The following is a 14,440-nucleotide window of genomic DNA, read 5'->3' as shown; positions in this document are numbered from 1 at the left end:
CTCTACTTTTCTGTTTTCTTTTCCCTACAGATGTCAAGCCTTCCAACATCCTAGTGAACTCCCGTGGGGAGATCAAGCTCTGCGACTTTGGGGTCAGCGGGCAGCTCATCGACTCCATGGCTAACTCCTTCGTGGGCACAAGGTCCTACATGTCGGTATGAGCACCTCATTCCATTTTTCCAGCTTCTTATCTGATCAGGAATAGAAGCCAAGTGGGTGCCTTCCCCTACGGAGCCAGACCCTTGTGCTTGGGTGATGGGGGTGGGTGAGAAAGAACGAGGGATGAGGCATTGTGGTCCCCTCCCAGAGGAGATCAAAGTCTGATGGGGAGATGGTCTTGGCCTTTCACAGGCCTTGGAGCATGGTTGGGGCCCTGGGGCCCTGACTCAGTGGAAGAGATAGTAGGATCACAGCTTCAGCTCTCACTGGCACTTGGATGTTTCCCAGAGCTTGGCTTCCATTCTGAAGACATTGAGCTCCAGCTACCCTCAGGACCTCTGCCTGATCGTCTTCAGACCCTCAGACTGACATGCCCAGACATGCCCCCACCCCACATTGCCCCACCATTTCCATTAGCAGTAAATGGCATCACTGTTTCCTTAGTTTTTCAAGGTAGAAACCTGAGCATCAGCCTTTAACCTCTCTTCCCAGCTCCCCATCCTTTTAGCATCTAGCAACCCCCAACTCCTGTGAGTCTATTCAGAATTGTCTCCCCAGTCCAGCCTCTTCTCTCCCTCCTCACTGCATGTCTCCCAGTTACCTGCCCATCTCTCACCACAGCACACCTACCTGGTGTTTCCTGCTTCCAGCCCTGCTGGCTTCCACCACGCCCAGGGGTGACATTGGCATGTTCTCTTGCTTCCCCCATACAACCAGCTCCCTGGGGGGCAGGGATAGGGCCGGAGGTGTCTCTGTTGTCCCAAGCGTCTGGTTTGGCTCCTGGCACGCTGTAGATGTTCAGGGAATTCTTGGCAAGTGAGTGAATGTTTGGTTGACTGAATGAGTGAGTAAATGGCTAACACGCTCGTGAGTACAATTCAGAAAGGGGAAATGTGGCTCTGGGTGAGTGCTGGCCAGGGCAGAGTAGAGGAGCATTAGTTGGAGTGAGTGGGAGGCCTTCGCGGAGGTGGAAGGAGGGGCCGGCACGGGGGCTCAGGGCATCTTAACGCGTTGTGTTTTCTGTACACTCTTCAAGGACTTTCACATCCTGGAGTGGTGACCCTCTTTGATCTATATGGTTGTCCCATGAAGTAAAGATTAGTGTACCCATTTTAGAGACAAGGAAATGTAGACTCAGGGAGGTGAAGTGACCTGCCCACTTCACCTTGCAGAGCCGGCGTTGAAAGCCAGGCTTCCTTGCCGGTCAGTCCCCCTTTGCACTGCAGGCTCTCACTTGCCTCTTAGGTAAGATTTGGCAGCTGCTCCTGACCGCCCTGTGTGGAAGGTCCTGCTCACACCCTCATTCCTTCTTGTCTGTCCCCTGCCCACACTGGCTCCAGCCACTGGTAACATGACTTACCTGGTGCTGACCCACGTCGCCACCCCCTCCATTCCAGTGGCTAAAGGCATGAAGCCCGTCAGCTCTTCAGCTTCTTCCCTAAATGTCTAAAAACTGAGCAGCTAGCACCCTGGGCTACTCAGCTGCCAACTATCAAGTTCAAAATCGATGAACAGGCCCTGGAACTTATATCGATCCAGGGTTTAGTGATTTGGGTTTTTGTGGTTACATGGTCAGTTCCAAAATAGTTCAGTGTTGGAGTTAGTGAAAAATCCTATGGGTGAAATGAATTTGATGTCTAAATAAGTGCACGATGGTCAGAATAAAGATTTTTGTTTTTTGGTAGGGTTCTTGAAATACATGTACTATTTCAATTAATGCTCAGTAAAAATAATTTTTGTATAGCACTATATATAATATTTATATTTATATATTATATATAAGAAATATTTCTTTCTCTTTGACTATTCTCACCAATAACAACTCATATTTGCATAACATTTTGCAACATCTAACATACATTTTCATTTGATTTGACCTTTCCAGTGCCCTAGTTAGTAGAGCAGGTATTTTGTTATGTTGTTACTATCATCATTAGCCCCATTTTGTTATGTTGTTAGTCCCATTTCATTAGCCCCAGGAAACTGAGGCTCAGGATCACCTAGCTTGTAAGTCCCAGACTTGGGACTTGAACCCAGATCCTTTGCCTTTTCTACTCTTCGATGTTGCCCAAGAACAGTGAGTTAGTGGCAAAGCTGGTCTTAGAACTCAGCTTTCCTTACTCTCAAGGCCAGTGTTCTTTCTACCCACTGATACCTCATTCATGACCCATGTTCCAGAAGCTTCATGTTTTTGGACTCAGGACTCAAGATGAGCCTCTCATGCTGGGCTTTGGATAAGCTGTCCTGCACATGCAAGACAGTGACGAGGATGAGCAAAGCTGGAGCCACAGCTGAAGCTTAGCCAGGGCCCAGCTGGGTAGGATGCTGTTAGTTCAGGGCAGGTTATAGGGGAGACAGGAGTTAGGGGTCAGACCCACGGGAGCCAGGTAGGATTTGGTAGATACAGTATGTGAGGGCAGGTGGGAAGCCAAATTAAAGAGGTTAGTGGAGGTCCTGAAACAGGATGTGAGCTCTGGAGAGGAAGGGGCAGAAGAAGATAAAATGCGTCAGTGGACCCAGGGCTGGGACCAAGCAGGGCAGCCCTGCACTCTCTTGCAGTGCAAGCAAGCCTCAAAGGGGCAGGAAGCCCCAGGTATTCATGAGGACTCGCCCATCCCTCTTCTGCGTGGGCCAAGCTAGCTCACAGGTGATAAATGTGTCTGTCTCTCCTGCAGCCAGAAAGACTCCAGGGGACTCATTACTCGGTGCAGTCGGACATCTGGAGCATGGGGCTCTCTCTGGTTGAGATGGCGGTCGGGAGGTATCCCATCCCTCCTCCAGATGCCAAGGAGCTGGAGCTGGTGTTTGGGTGCCAGGTGGAGGGAGATGCGGCTGAGACACCGCCCCGGCCAAGGACTCCCGGAAGGCCCCTCAGCTGTGAGTGGCCTGGTGTGGCCCCAGCTTGGCCTGTGGGTGGTCTTTTGCTGTCAGGGGTTTCTGGAGGGCTGATTCTCTGTCTCTGGACCCAGGCTGGGGCATGGGTCTCCAGGTGTAGGAAATTATTATTACCAACAACTTCCTACCATTTGTTGAGTGCCCACGGTGTTCCTGGTACTGTGCCTAGTATTTTTTATGTATTGTCTAATTTTAAAAATCATGACTTTGTTTTAGGTAGATTTTTTTAAAAACTGAGATAAAATTAACATAACATAAAACGCACATTTTAAAATGTACGGTTCAGTGGTTTTTAGTATATTCCTCCATGTTGTACAATCATCACCACTGTGTAATTCAAGAACATTTCCATCACCCCAGAAAGAAACCATCTCCATTAGCAATCACTCCCAGCTGCCCCACCCAGACCCCCGGGCAATCACCAGTCTACTTTCTATCTCCATAGATTTGCCTGGCGTTGTCTAATTTTAATAGCACTACTCTGATTTCCATTTTAGATGTGAGGAAACTGAGGCACAGAGTGCTTGGCTCGCCACATGCATTTATTTGTAAGTGGCCAAGTCTGACTCTGAGGTGGTAAGCACTGTGTAGCACTGCCTGCCTTTCTGAACTGGGAAGGAAACCTGGTGTTGGAAGATCCTGGCCCAGCTATCATCTTCTGATGTAGCTCCTGCTAGGACATTCCTGTCTGACCAGGGAGACCTGGTCTTTACCTCCATGAGGCCCACATGGGAGAGGGCATGTAGGAAAGGAAAAACAGGAGGGGGCAGGGGTAGCTGATGGCAGGTTGTTGCAGGGGCTGGTGGCTGTGGCCCCAGAGAGCCAAGAGGAAGAGACCCAAGTTCAGGGAAAATGAAAACTAAATAACTCTAAAGGATTTAGTTATTATCTCATTTGCTCCTCTTTCAGTGTAAGGAAGGGGAGAAGGGCGGACATAATTTTTACCCATCTCTACAAAACTCAAAACGAGGCTCAGTGGTCAGCTGATGTACCTAAGGTCACAAATCTTGGATGCGGCAGAGCCCAGACTCCAACCCTGGTCAGCTGACTCCGTGGCTTTAGCTGGTCCCCTCTGTGTTCAGGCCTTATCTGTGGCTCTTCTCTCTTTATCGTCCACGACTCTGTTCTAGTCATTAGGGTCCATGCCCACCCCTAGCCTCCTATTGGCAAATAACCTTCTGTTTCTGAGAAGTGTTTTCTTTTCTCTTTTTATAAAATCTGTAGCTTATGGAATGGACAGCCGACCTCCCATGGCAATTTTTGAGTTGTTGGATTACATAGTCAATGAGGTAAGGTACTGCATGGCTTTTGGAATTTATTTGCTCCTCTTAAGAAAAAAACTCACAGTTGATTTGTCTGGGAAACCTCTGAACTGTCCCCACAGTGTGGGCTGCCTGGGCTTCAAGATTTGTGTGTCCTGGTTTGTGCATCATGATCCTGGAACTGAGCGGCTGGTTTAGAGGCTGTAGAAGTCCCTTCCCCAGGAACATCTTCATGCAGCTCTGAGTCCCTCCTCCTCTCTCCGATTCAGGAGCCTCCCCCTGCCCATTTACATTCTCATCCTTCATTCACCAGGCATTTCCTTTTTTTCACCTAGCATTTCTTGTGCACTTACTATGTGCTAAGCACTGTGGGGTGGCGGTAGGAGTGAGATGGGGATCCACAAATGGAAAAGCAGTCTCAGGTCTTAAAGACTGTTAGATTGTGTAGGGGAGGCAAGGTAAATGCATGTGTAACTGCAATATATGGTTTTCTCCATATAAAGCAATGAACATAAAAAGTGACAGTGCAGAAAGATATATGGAAAATATCCACTATTAGTTGTGTGAAAAAAGCAGATTATAAAATAGTATGTATACCATGATTGGTTCTTTAAAGAAATCTATGTACGCATGTATGTGCACATAAAGCCTGGAAAGTAACATGATATAGTGATTGTCTTGAAGTGATGGAATAACAGGTGATTCAATTGCTGTTGGCTAACTTTAATACAAAGACGATATATTATTTGTGAAATATATATACCAGTATGTTTAAATGTAAAAAGGATCAAGGAAGGGACTGACAAGTATTCATCAGTTTGGGTTTGGGGGAGCGGGAAGCTAGGGACTAGCACCCTGGCTGCTCAGAGGAGGGTGGGGCAGGGCTGGAGGAGCCTGAGGGCAGGACAGGATTTCAGATGATTAAGGAAGGCCAGCGCTCTCAGTGTCCGGAGCAGCATGGGTAGAGGAAGAGAATGGTCTAGCTCTGACCTGTTTGGGAGGCAGCTGGAGGCCTCCCACTCGGCTGAAGTGCATGGTAAAGGGCATTCTTCTTCCTTGAGACTAGTGGAGTTTCATGCTTTCTTACTGCTCTCTAAAACCAGACCCCCAAAGGCTCAGATAGGTCCCTTTGTTCATTACAAACTCAGCGGGGAAAATCCTGGCTCACCCCAGCAGTTAAAAAATCACTGTCACTGGTTCAGTCTACTGGAGAGCTTAGTTCAGCTCTCTTTACTGCCTGGCTGCACAGCTTTATGCTAAGCACTGTGGGACACAGGAAGTTCGGGATCTGATCCAGGCTGCTTAAGGACTCAAGGCAGGCAGAATGTGTTGCATTTGTGTTCGGAAAGCCATCCTCTCCTGCTGGGACCTAAACTGGGTCGTGCTGGGTGGGAGCCACATTAAGGGAAGGGATGGCTGAGGTCAAATCGTTGCCAGTCACCTAGTGTGCACCGATTTCTTAGATATTTTCACATTCATTTTCCTACTGAGTGCTCCAAGCACTGCTCAGGTGGGCCAGGTTGGTTTTGTTATCCTTTTTATACAGCTAAGGAAACAGGCTCCAAGATGAAAAGCAGCTCAGGCCCGTCCCCCCTAGTGCTCTTCCTTCCTTCCCACCTTCTCCTCTTAGCCCCCATCCTACCTCCCAGGAGGCTGGGCTGCACGGTGGTGACAGGTGGCCTGCACCTCACACTCTGCTGGCACACAGCCCCTCCCTTGCCTGGCCTCTCCCTTGAATAGTCCCTTCGTCCCCCCTCAGCACCGTGGGCCCCAAAAGCTAGGCTTTAGGCCATGACCTGGGATCAGGCTTATTCACCTGCTGTTCTGATAAGGTGTTCAGGGGAAGAGGACTAGGCTGGACTCCTCTGGTAACGTTAGTGTTTGATTTTTAGTCTCCAATCACCTGTTGACTTGGGTTACACATCAGAGCAGTATCTGGGAGTCAGCTCACAAGGAAGCTGCACAGAACCCCAGTACGGGTCACAAGAAGGGTGGGGGGCTGTGTGGTGCACGAGCAGGGTGCCCCAGGGCCTTGCCCTGTGTGATCTCCACCATACACCCTGGAAAGAGGAGGGCTACTGCCAGTGTGCTTGCTCTGATACCTGCAAACACTCTCATTCCTGCGGTGAGTGTGTAGGTAACATTCTTCCAGACCCAGCTCTCGCCAGTGTGCTTGCTCTGATACCTGCAAACACCCTCATTCCTGCGGTGAGTGTGTAGGTAACATTCTTCCAGACCCAGCTCTCTGCCAGTTAATGTTTTTTTAACCTTTGTGTGCTCCTTCAGAGCTCAGGACGGGTAAACATTTTATTATTTAGCCAGCCTTACAGGTGCTGTCCGGGCTGGGCTATGCCTAGTGGTTTGCACACCCCCTAGCTGCTGTTCCTGGTAATTGATGGTTCTGTTTCCCTGCCACACTCCAAGATGTACAATGGTAGAGCCTCCGAGCTAAAGAGGGCCCCAGGGATTGTTAAGCCCAACCTCCTCGTTTCACAGAAGGGTCATCTGAGGCTCAGAGAGGAACAGTGATTTATTCAGTCACTAGACAAGTGAGTGCTCAGAACACTGACCTGGCCCCAGTTCTGACTGGTTTGAGATTGATGGTTCCAACAGGGTAACCCGGTAGCAGCCACTGGCCTCTCACCCGTGCCTTTCCTTGACTGGATAAGGGCAGCACTGCCCAGAGGTGGGAGTGGGGAAGGGAGAGATGGGTGGAGCAGGACACCGGGCATTTCTTATGTCTTCACATGTACTTGCAGCCTCCTCCAAAATTGCCCAGTGGAGTATTCAGTCTGGAATTTCAAGATTTTGTGAATAAATGGTAAGTCACCTCCTGTTCTCTGAAAGTACTTTGGTTTTGTCAGGCTCCCCATCCATCTTGGAGAGCACAGCTTTGCCTTTTACCCTTTAGCTGCTGCCCTTCATCCAGAGTGCTAGGACTTCGGTGACCTATCTGACTGTAGCAGTGGGCAAAACAGCTGCTGCGCTCAGCACTTACTGTAAAGGGACTGGCATATTGCCTTTTGGCCTTAGTTTAATTCAACAAGCGTTTATTAACCTGCTGTGGGTGTGACACTCTGCTAAGAAAGGAAGGTGGGTAAGGCTTAGGCACTCTTCCTCAGAGCCTATGGCGTGTGGGGAGGACGGGCATGCATGCACATGTAAGTAATCTGAATTAGAACCAGTGCCAAGCAAGAGCTCTCACACTCTTTCTTCCTTTAAGCTTAATAAAAAACCCTGCAGAGAGAGCAGATTTGAAGCAACTCATGGTAAGTCATTTATTTCAGATTCTTACACTGCCACCTGCTTACTCATTTGTTCTCCCGTCAGTCATCTATCCAGTACTTCCAGAGCCCATACCCTGCTCTGCCTTGACCACTGTAGTCCAGCTGATCAGGGGCCTGCAGGATACCCAACATATCTCCCCTGTCCTCCTATCAGTTTAATGGAAAAGCCGGGATGACCCTGCAGCCAGAGGGAGTCCAGGGAAAAGGGCCAGCCCACCCCTGCAAGGGGACAGGGCCTTTTTGTAGTACTATCTTAGATTCAGTCCCCTCACCAAGTAACTTTGTCTCCTACGTGGTGGTGGTGGTGGTAGGAGGAGGAGTGGGATACTGAATGTCTGAACTCACATGCCATGTAGAGCCTGGTCAGCGTTAACATGCGCTTTCAAGTCCATCAGTTCCTTTGCTCCTTTCACAACGCTGCGAGGCACTGCAGGCATAGCTGCTGTCTCCATTTCAGAGAGAGTGGGCTTGGGGAAGGGGTAAGACCAGCAGAGCCAGGGGGTTGGGCCTGCAACTGGCCAAGGGCAGGCTCCCAGAGCACCTTCCAAATGTAGCACAACCTCCAGACCCAGGATTCTTGAATTTTCCTCCTTGGTTTTTAAATACACTTTCTGTCCATCTCCTCACACACAGGTTCATGCTTTTATCAAGAGATCTGATGCTGAGGAAGTGGATTTTGCAGGTTGGCTCTGCTCCACCATCGGCCTTAACCAGCCCAGCACACCCACCCACGTGGCTGGTATCTAAGCATTGGGGAAGAGCCAAGTCCCCTGCCCAGCAGCATGCCATGTTGCTTCTGGGCCTCCTTCCCATGCCTGTCTCTGTTCAGATGTGCATTTTACCTATGACAAAGGATGAAGAACACAGCATGTGCCAAAATTCTACTCGTGTCATTTTCAATATTTTCATCTTTATTCTTATTACTATCGTTATTCCCGAGTGGACTGGCTTTGTGCTTGGGGCTATTTTTGTGTATGCTGATGATCAAAACGTGCAATGTTGAACTACAGTGAAACTTTGGTGACTGTGGGTCGTCCTTCTTACTGAAAACTGCACTGCTCTCCCACACCGTGACTGGCTGGCTGCCTGTGTTTTCGGGAGTCTTTGACACTTGGTGGTACTTCATTCTTGCCAGGCTTACCTTCTTTCCAATTGAGTAGGAAGGGCCTTGTAAGATCCTTCACAGGCAGTGCATGTGAAGCATGCTTTGCTGCTATGAAAATGAGCATCAGAGAGAGTAGATCATGTTATTTCATTATGTTTTTGCTTTTGGTGTAGAATTCAGCGGTTTCCATCAAAATCTAGCCAGAGCCCTTCACTGCCATGATAGCTGGGGCTTCACCAGTCTGTCTACTGTGATGATCTGTAGACTTCTGGTTGTATTTCTGTATTTATTTTTAAATATACCCTGTGGGATATTTAGTGCTATGTCTCTTTAAGTTTGGATTAGCGTTTCTAAAATGGTGGAGTTACTCTGAACGTTACAGATGGATCAAGGCATTAACATGTATGAGATTTATCTTTCCCCAAATCCAAGTACTGATGCTATTGTAAACAACAGTGTGTATAGTGCCTAAAAACTGTATGGAAATCCTTTTACCATTTTAATCCAGACGGTTAACAAATCTAATCTCTTATTCTAATAAATATACTATCAATTCAAAGGGTGAAAGGTATTTCTGCTTTTGTGGAGGGATTTTCAGTATCTGTAGTGCATAAGAAATCAAGGCATTTAGCAGCCACACATTACTGAGAGGGAAAAGGCAAAGACAGGAAGGAGGCTGGAAGGCGGAAATACCACACTGAGGACAAGCTCAGTGCTTTGGACTAATGCGGCTTCCTGTAATTCTAATCTTTGGACTTTGTCCAGTTCTTCTCAGCAAGCACCCTTATCTTTCAACCACTTTTCCTGTGGACCTGTGAAAAGATGCCACTGATTCCTTCCGTCTTTTTATACAAGGGAAAAACAGTAGGTGGGGGTAGGATTGGGGGGCGGCCGGTGCCTGACTGGCACTGGAGCCTCCACCCGGGACTGTGCCGTGCTGCTATGCTCCACTGAGCAATGGCTTCCCTTCTCTCTCCAGTTACACCTGAGACACTTTCCTGGAGAGGAAACAAGTGCCTGGCCCTGGGTTTGTCCTGACTGTGGGGCGGCAGTGAAGCCACAGAAAATGAAGCTGTGTCCCAATTGGCTACCCTTCTTTCTTTGAACAGTAACTTCTGAGATTTAGGTTATATGTGAGGCTGCCTTCCCTCATTTTCTTCGAGAGCAGGTGACAGAAAACCAAAATAAATATATATTTAACAATAAAAGGCCTATTTCGTTTTCAAATTAAAAAACAGAACTTAGGTAAATCTCCTGAGTAGGTAGTTCCACTCTAGATCTATCAGAGCCTGAGATACAACCAGGATTTTAAAAACTGGTCAGTGCTATATATACACAGCTGCCTCAGCCAGTCATTTATTTTTTCTCACTGCAAGGCTAACATCCGTTCTAGGTCAACAGCCTAACTTACATGTTTTCAATACACAAACATTCAGACGAGGTTTAAGACCCACACCCTACTCACACCCAGGGTCTTTTCCTAACAGAGAGGATGTCACCACCACTGAGAATGTCTCACTGTGTGCCAACTAATGAATGGGGTAACCTGGTGTCTAAAACCTGGATCTGAACACTTCCAAGGTCAATTTCTTTTGAGGGGTGTTTTAAATCCTCTATTCACATCCAAAGGTATTTCATTTTGAGAGTCAAAAAGATTTCTTCCTAGTACTTTTCACCAAGAATGATCTAATTCTCAAGAACGATGTTCCCTACATCACTCTTGCTGTGTTTTTTGAGTTCCTCAGGCCAAATTCCTTACTCAAACTTCCTTACTGAGATGCCAATAATAGTCAGATTTTTTTCCCCAGCCGCCACAAGGCTTGAAGGATCTTAGTTCCCCCACCAGGGATTGAACCCGGGCCCTCGGCAGTGAAAGTGCAGAGTCCTAACCACTGGACCACCAGGAAATTGCCAATAGTTGGATTTTTAAAGGATGCCTTGTGAGTGTCTCACAAGGACCTGTAAAACTGCTAGAGCAGATACAAGTACTCTCATTTTATAGATGGGAAAGTGAGCTGCAAAGGTGAAAAGCAAGCAACCAGCTGGTGGTCAAGCTAGAATTCATACCCAACTTTTCTAGCTCTTAAAAACCCATGCTCATGTTTTAAGTTAGACCCCAAAATGTGTACCTTGATGCTTTTTGTTGCAAAATAATTTTCACACTGTGTTTTCCAAGAAACATGCTCACTTAAACTTCTGGCTACTTCCTGTAAGAGTAGCTCAAAATAACTTTAATGAAATATTAACAAATATGTCTGTGCTCTCTTCTGGAACAGTTTTGTAAGGAGCTGTGCTTGAGGAGGATGTTTGTGTTTTGTTTGGCTTTTCTGGGCAGGGCCAATTACTTTTATAAAATTAAGCAACTACTTGTCTGTACATTCAGTGGAAAAGGGACAGTATGCAGAAATGAGTCTCAACTTCAAATACGAAGTTTAACAACTCTTACTCTGTAACTATCATCTCTTTATTAGAAAATCCAACCTCCCAAGCCTAGTGATCCTTCAATGGCACATTTCCTAAGTCCAGAAATGGGTTTTCAACCATCCTACTATATTGTTCGCCCCAGAGGAACTGACCCTTTTCTGTTTCTGTCTGGAAAGCAGCAAGCTGCATGACGACTATTTATCTTTATTTCTAAACACATTTTACCATAGTGATGTCTCAACCTAGATGTGATAACAGCCATACAAAGCATGTTAGTAGGCAGTTTTACGATGTCACTGAGAGGTGGCAACAGCTTGTGCTCTCAAGTGGCCCTCTGTCCTCCTCTTTGTCATCTTTCTCTCCCACACTGTGGCCTTGCTCTGCTCACAAGGGTTCAATGGCATGCAAACAGTGTTTATAATTGGTTTTCTTAAAAGAGGCCTTGTTGATTGTAAAGGCTGGCTTGTATTTAAACTCTGCCCTTTTTGCAAATGCCAGACCTTCTCAATAGCATTTCAGAGGAAGTTTTTGGTTTTGAACACAATTACTGAATCTGACCGGAATATAAACACAGCACCACCCATACTGCTCAATATTGAAACACTGCATCTCAGCTTTTCTGTATGTCACTAATTTTGGTTAAAGCACTCTGAAACTTGAGTTATTGATGGAACCATTTCTACAACTACACATCCTCCTAAAGTTCTTGCTTCCTTTTAAAGGAGGCTACAGGGCCCATGGCAAGAATTCTTTGAAGAGAGAAAGTTCCTACGGCTTAGAACTTAACTCCTGTGGCTAACCCTGGCTCTTCTCCCCTTCAGGAATCTGATTCTTCCTCTTCCTCCTCCTCCTCCTCTTCTGGCACATGGCTCCTTGTGCTCAACTCCAGTGCGGTCTGGTTGATTGATGCTTCATTGTCTACATGCACCAACATCTGCTTTAGTCAAGGACACATTATGGATTAGTAAGAAGAACACTGGCCTCAAAACAAATTAATGTTTTCAAATAAAATCTCAATTGCATCTTCATCCGCAATATTTATCACTAAGAACTGTAGCCAGTTTCCTATTTCTCCAAATTCTACCCTGACCCCCCAACCCCCATTGCCAAAATGGGAGCAGAGTAAATGCCCTAGATTTGATAGACTATTACCTGATATACAAATGTGGTTTTTACATAAGAATTATGCTGGCTTAGATGTGCTGCTTTCCAATAGTTTTACATGCTTAACACACATCTGGGAGAACTGTTCAAATATGGTATATTTAGAAGATGATTTTCCTGAGGGCATTTGGTGAGAGAAGGATATGATGAGGACAAGAACTCATTTTTTAGCACTAGGCTTTGTAGCTGAAGCTACACTCTATTTTTAAATCCCAAGCTTGCTTATTCACAGAACAGCAAGAGTTTTGACATCTTCCTGCAAAGATCTTCACACTCTCCCCGGTTCACTGGAGTGACTAGAGAAAGTGGATGAATAGGAAGGTCGAGGCAATATAAAAGTACAGTCAACCACAGTGTAGCTAGCTGGTAGGTGTTCCCTGTTGAAAACAGTAATACAGAAAATCCAGTTTATTAAACTGGAAAGTTCTTAACACTACTTCCCAGAGTCCTTTGGGCTTGATAATGTAATTTACAATATTTGATGGCTAAGCAGCGTTAAGAGCAGAATGGACTCCCCAGGCCCACACTTGATTAAGCTTACATCATGTGACTGTTCAGGCGCAGGTTGAGAAGACAGCATCTCATCTTCTCTCCCAGAACTAATCATTGACTGGAGGGCCAGTTCTTCAACCTGGAAAAGAAGAGTCAAGGACACTTTCCTTACTATGTCATTGGGCTACTGATGTAGGTGAGATGTACTGAGCACGCTGTAAGCTGTGGGCATCATGAGAGGAAGTGAAAACAGTATAAGCTCTGTGAAGCTCCAGAGGGAAGGGTGGGCTCCTCGAGCTTTCCCCACCTCTTAAGGAAACAGCACAGAAAGCTTCCAGCCCCTTTCTCCTAGGGTGAACAGGTGGTCCAGCTAAGCCGAGGCTTCCACTCCCCCAGACCTAGCAGCCCAGGGGAGAAAACACAAGCATGCGCTAAATAAAGCCAGGTGTCTTCTGATTCCACACACCCGAAGCTTGTCTACCCCGTAATGAGAAATCGAAGGCAGGAAGACTGGAAAATGGGAGCGTTCCCCGGAGCACAAAGGAATCTAGGCTCTGGCCGCGGCCATCGTCAGCACGCTCACGTTAGGCACTGGTACAGGCACTGCGGTGATGTCAGAACATAAAGAAGTGCAGGCCATTACATGTACCCTAAGGGAAAGCGCACTGTTTTCATAGGTCGCAGGTGGACAATACTACTCAGTTTACAAACAGCCGTCATAACCCTCATCTCACTTGGATTTAGAGAGCCTGGAAGTGCCTAACAGGAATTAGCAGGAGCGTCTCACTGAGGCTGAAGGGGGTGACTTCCGCAGAGGCCTGGGAACTGCCGCTGATGGGTGTCAATCTCAACTCGTCAAGGCCATGGAGTCGGTAACAGCTCCGGGGATAAGAGCTACCGGGAACTACTTTGTGGCTGGTCTCTTCTCGCAGGGCCTCACCGTTTCCCTTCGCAGAGTGGGCGCATCCGCCAGCCGGTCGGCTTTGCGAGACTAGAGCTGTATCGAGCGACCATACTAGGTAGTAAAGAGAATAGGGGCTCGGGAGGGGAGGCCGATGGGGGGCTGGGGCAGCCTAGGCGAGCCTGCGGGAGGTCTCCCTTCCTCAGCGCGTGGTGCGGCCGCCCGCGTTTCCGGGGCTGCAGGGGTCCGGTGTGGGGGTGGGGGAGGGTGTACTAGCCAAACTGATGGCTGAGTCTCAGCCCAGACCTGCGTGATCAAGATTCTTAGAGGGCTGGACCCACAATCTCAAATCCAGCCCCCCAGGCGCCGGTAAGCCACCAGGTCCAGCCGCGAAGGCCGGGTGAGTAAGGGCTAACCGGCGGCAGCAGGCGGGCGCCGCAGACGCCTGGGCTCCGCGGAGAGCCGGGCGGCCCGGGGCGCCGAGGCGACGGAAGGGAGGAGCGGAGTGGGGGGCGCAGGGTCACCTTGAGCCGGTTCAGCTGGTCGTGCAGGGCCGCTTTCAACCGGAGCAGCGTCTCCTCTTCCTTGCGCAGCTCCTGAAGCCGGCTCAACATCGCGCGTCTTCGCGCTGTCTGCCGGCCGGGCACTCGCAGATGACGCCACCTCCGCGCCGCGCTACCGGAAACGGAAGAGCGGGTCGGGCGGGGCTGGCGGCACTTTGGGGCGGGGCGGCCGCTTCCTGCTGGCGGCT

At 48.2% G+C, this 14,440-nt stretch overlaps 2 protein-coding genes across 3 annotated transcripts in view; one reads left to right on the top strand and one right to left on the bottom strand.

Annotated features, from left to right (window-relative positions):
• The window catches only part of MAP2K1 (mitogen-activated protein kinase kinase 1), an 81,080-nt gene extending 71,810 nt beyond the window's left edge, over positions 1 to 9,270 (top strand). The window contains exons 6-11 of the mRNA XM_024735162.1: positions 31 to 155; positions 2,835 to 3,036; positions 4,279 to 4,343; positions 7,076 to 7,137; positions 7,540 to 7,585; positions 8,237 to 9,270. Coding sequence (XP_024590930.1) covers positions 31 to 155; positions 2,835 to 3,036; positions 4,279 to 4,343; positions 7,076 to 7,137; positions 7,540 to 7,585; positions 8,237 to 8,350 — 614 coding nt within the window. The 3' untranslated portion in view covers positions 8,351 to 9,270. The remainder of the gene's footprint in view (positions 1 to 30; positions 156 to 2,834; positions 3,037 to 4,278; positions 4,344 to 7,075; positions 7,138 to 7,539; positions 7,586 to 8,236) is intronic.
• Positions 9,271 to 10,896: 1,626 nt separating this feature from the next.
• SNAPC5 (small nuclear RNA activating complex polypeptide 5) lies at positions 10,897 to 14,342 on the bottom strand. 2 transcript variants are annotated; one of them, XM_024735163.1, is made up of 3 exons: positions 14,214 to 14,342; positions 12,838 to 12,927; positions 10,897 to 12,069 (listed from the first exon to the last, which is right to left on the bottom strand). In XM_024735163.1, exons 1-3 carry the CDS (start codon positions 14,301 to 14,303, stop codon positions 11,950 to 11,952), a joined length of 300 nt encoding a protein of 99 aa, XP_024590931.1. In that variant the 5' UTR covers positions 14,304 to 14,342; the 3' UTR covers positions 10,897 to 11,949. The 2 variants fall into 2 exon arrangements, with proteins under 2 accessions (XP_024590931.1, XP_024590932.1); XM_024735164.1 differs by having other exon boundaries at positions 10,897 to 12,066.
• Between the last annotated feature and the right edge of the window lie 98 nt (positions 14,343 to 14,440).

Source organism: Neophocaena asiaeorientalis, unplaced genomic scaffold, assembly GCF_003031525.2.
Source record: "Neophocaena asiaeorientalis asiaeorientalis breed wild unplaced genomic scaffold, Neophocaena_asiaeorientalis_V1.1 scaffold264, whole genome shotgun sequence".
Taxonomy (NCBI): Eukaryota; Metazoa; Chordata; class Mammalia; order Artiodactyla; family Phocoenidae; genus Neophocaena; species Neophocaena asiaeorientalis.
This window is presented reverse-complemented; position numbering and strand designations above follow the sequence as displayed.

Bases quoted from the DNA above. Each gene is read 5' to 3' on its own strand.
- SNAPC5 (XM_024735163.1), bottom strand. From the start codon at position 14,303: ATGTTGAGCCGGCTTCAGGAGCTGCGCAAGGAAGAGGAGACGCTGCTC. The intron at 12,928-14,213 runs GTGACCCTGCGC...CTTCTTTTCCAG, and splicing joins ACCAGCTGAACCGGCTCAAG to GTTGAAGAACTGGCCCTCCA. The intron at 12,070-12,837 runs GTAAGCTTAATC...CCTTGACTAAAG, and splicing joins CGCCTGAACAGTCACATGAT to CAGATGTTGGTGCATGTAGA.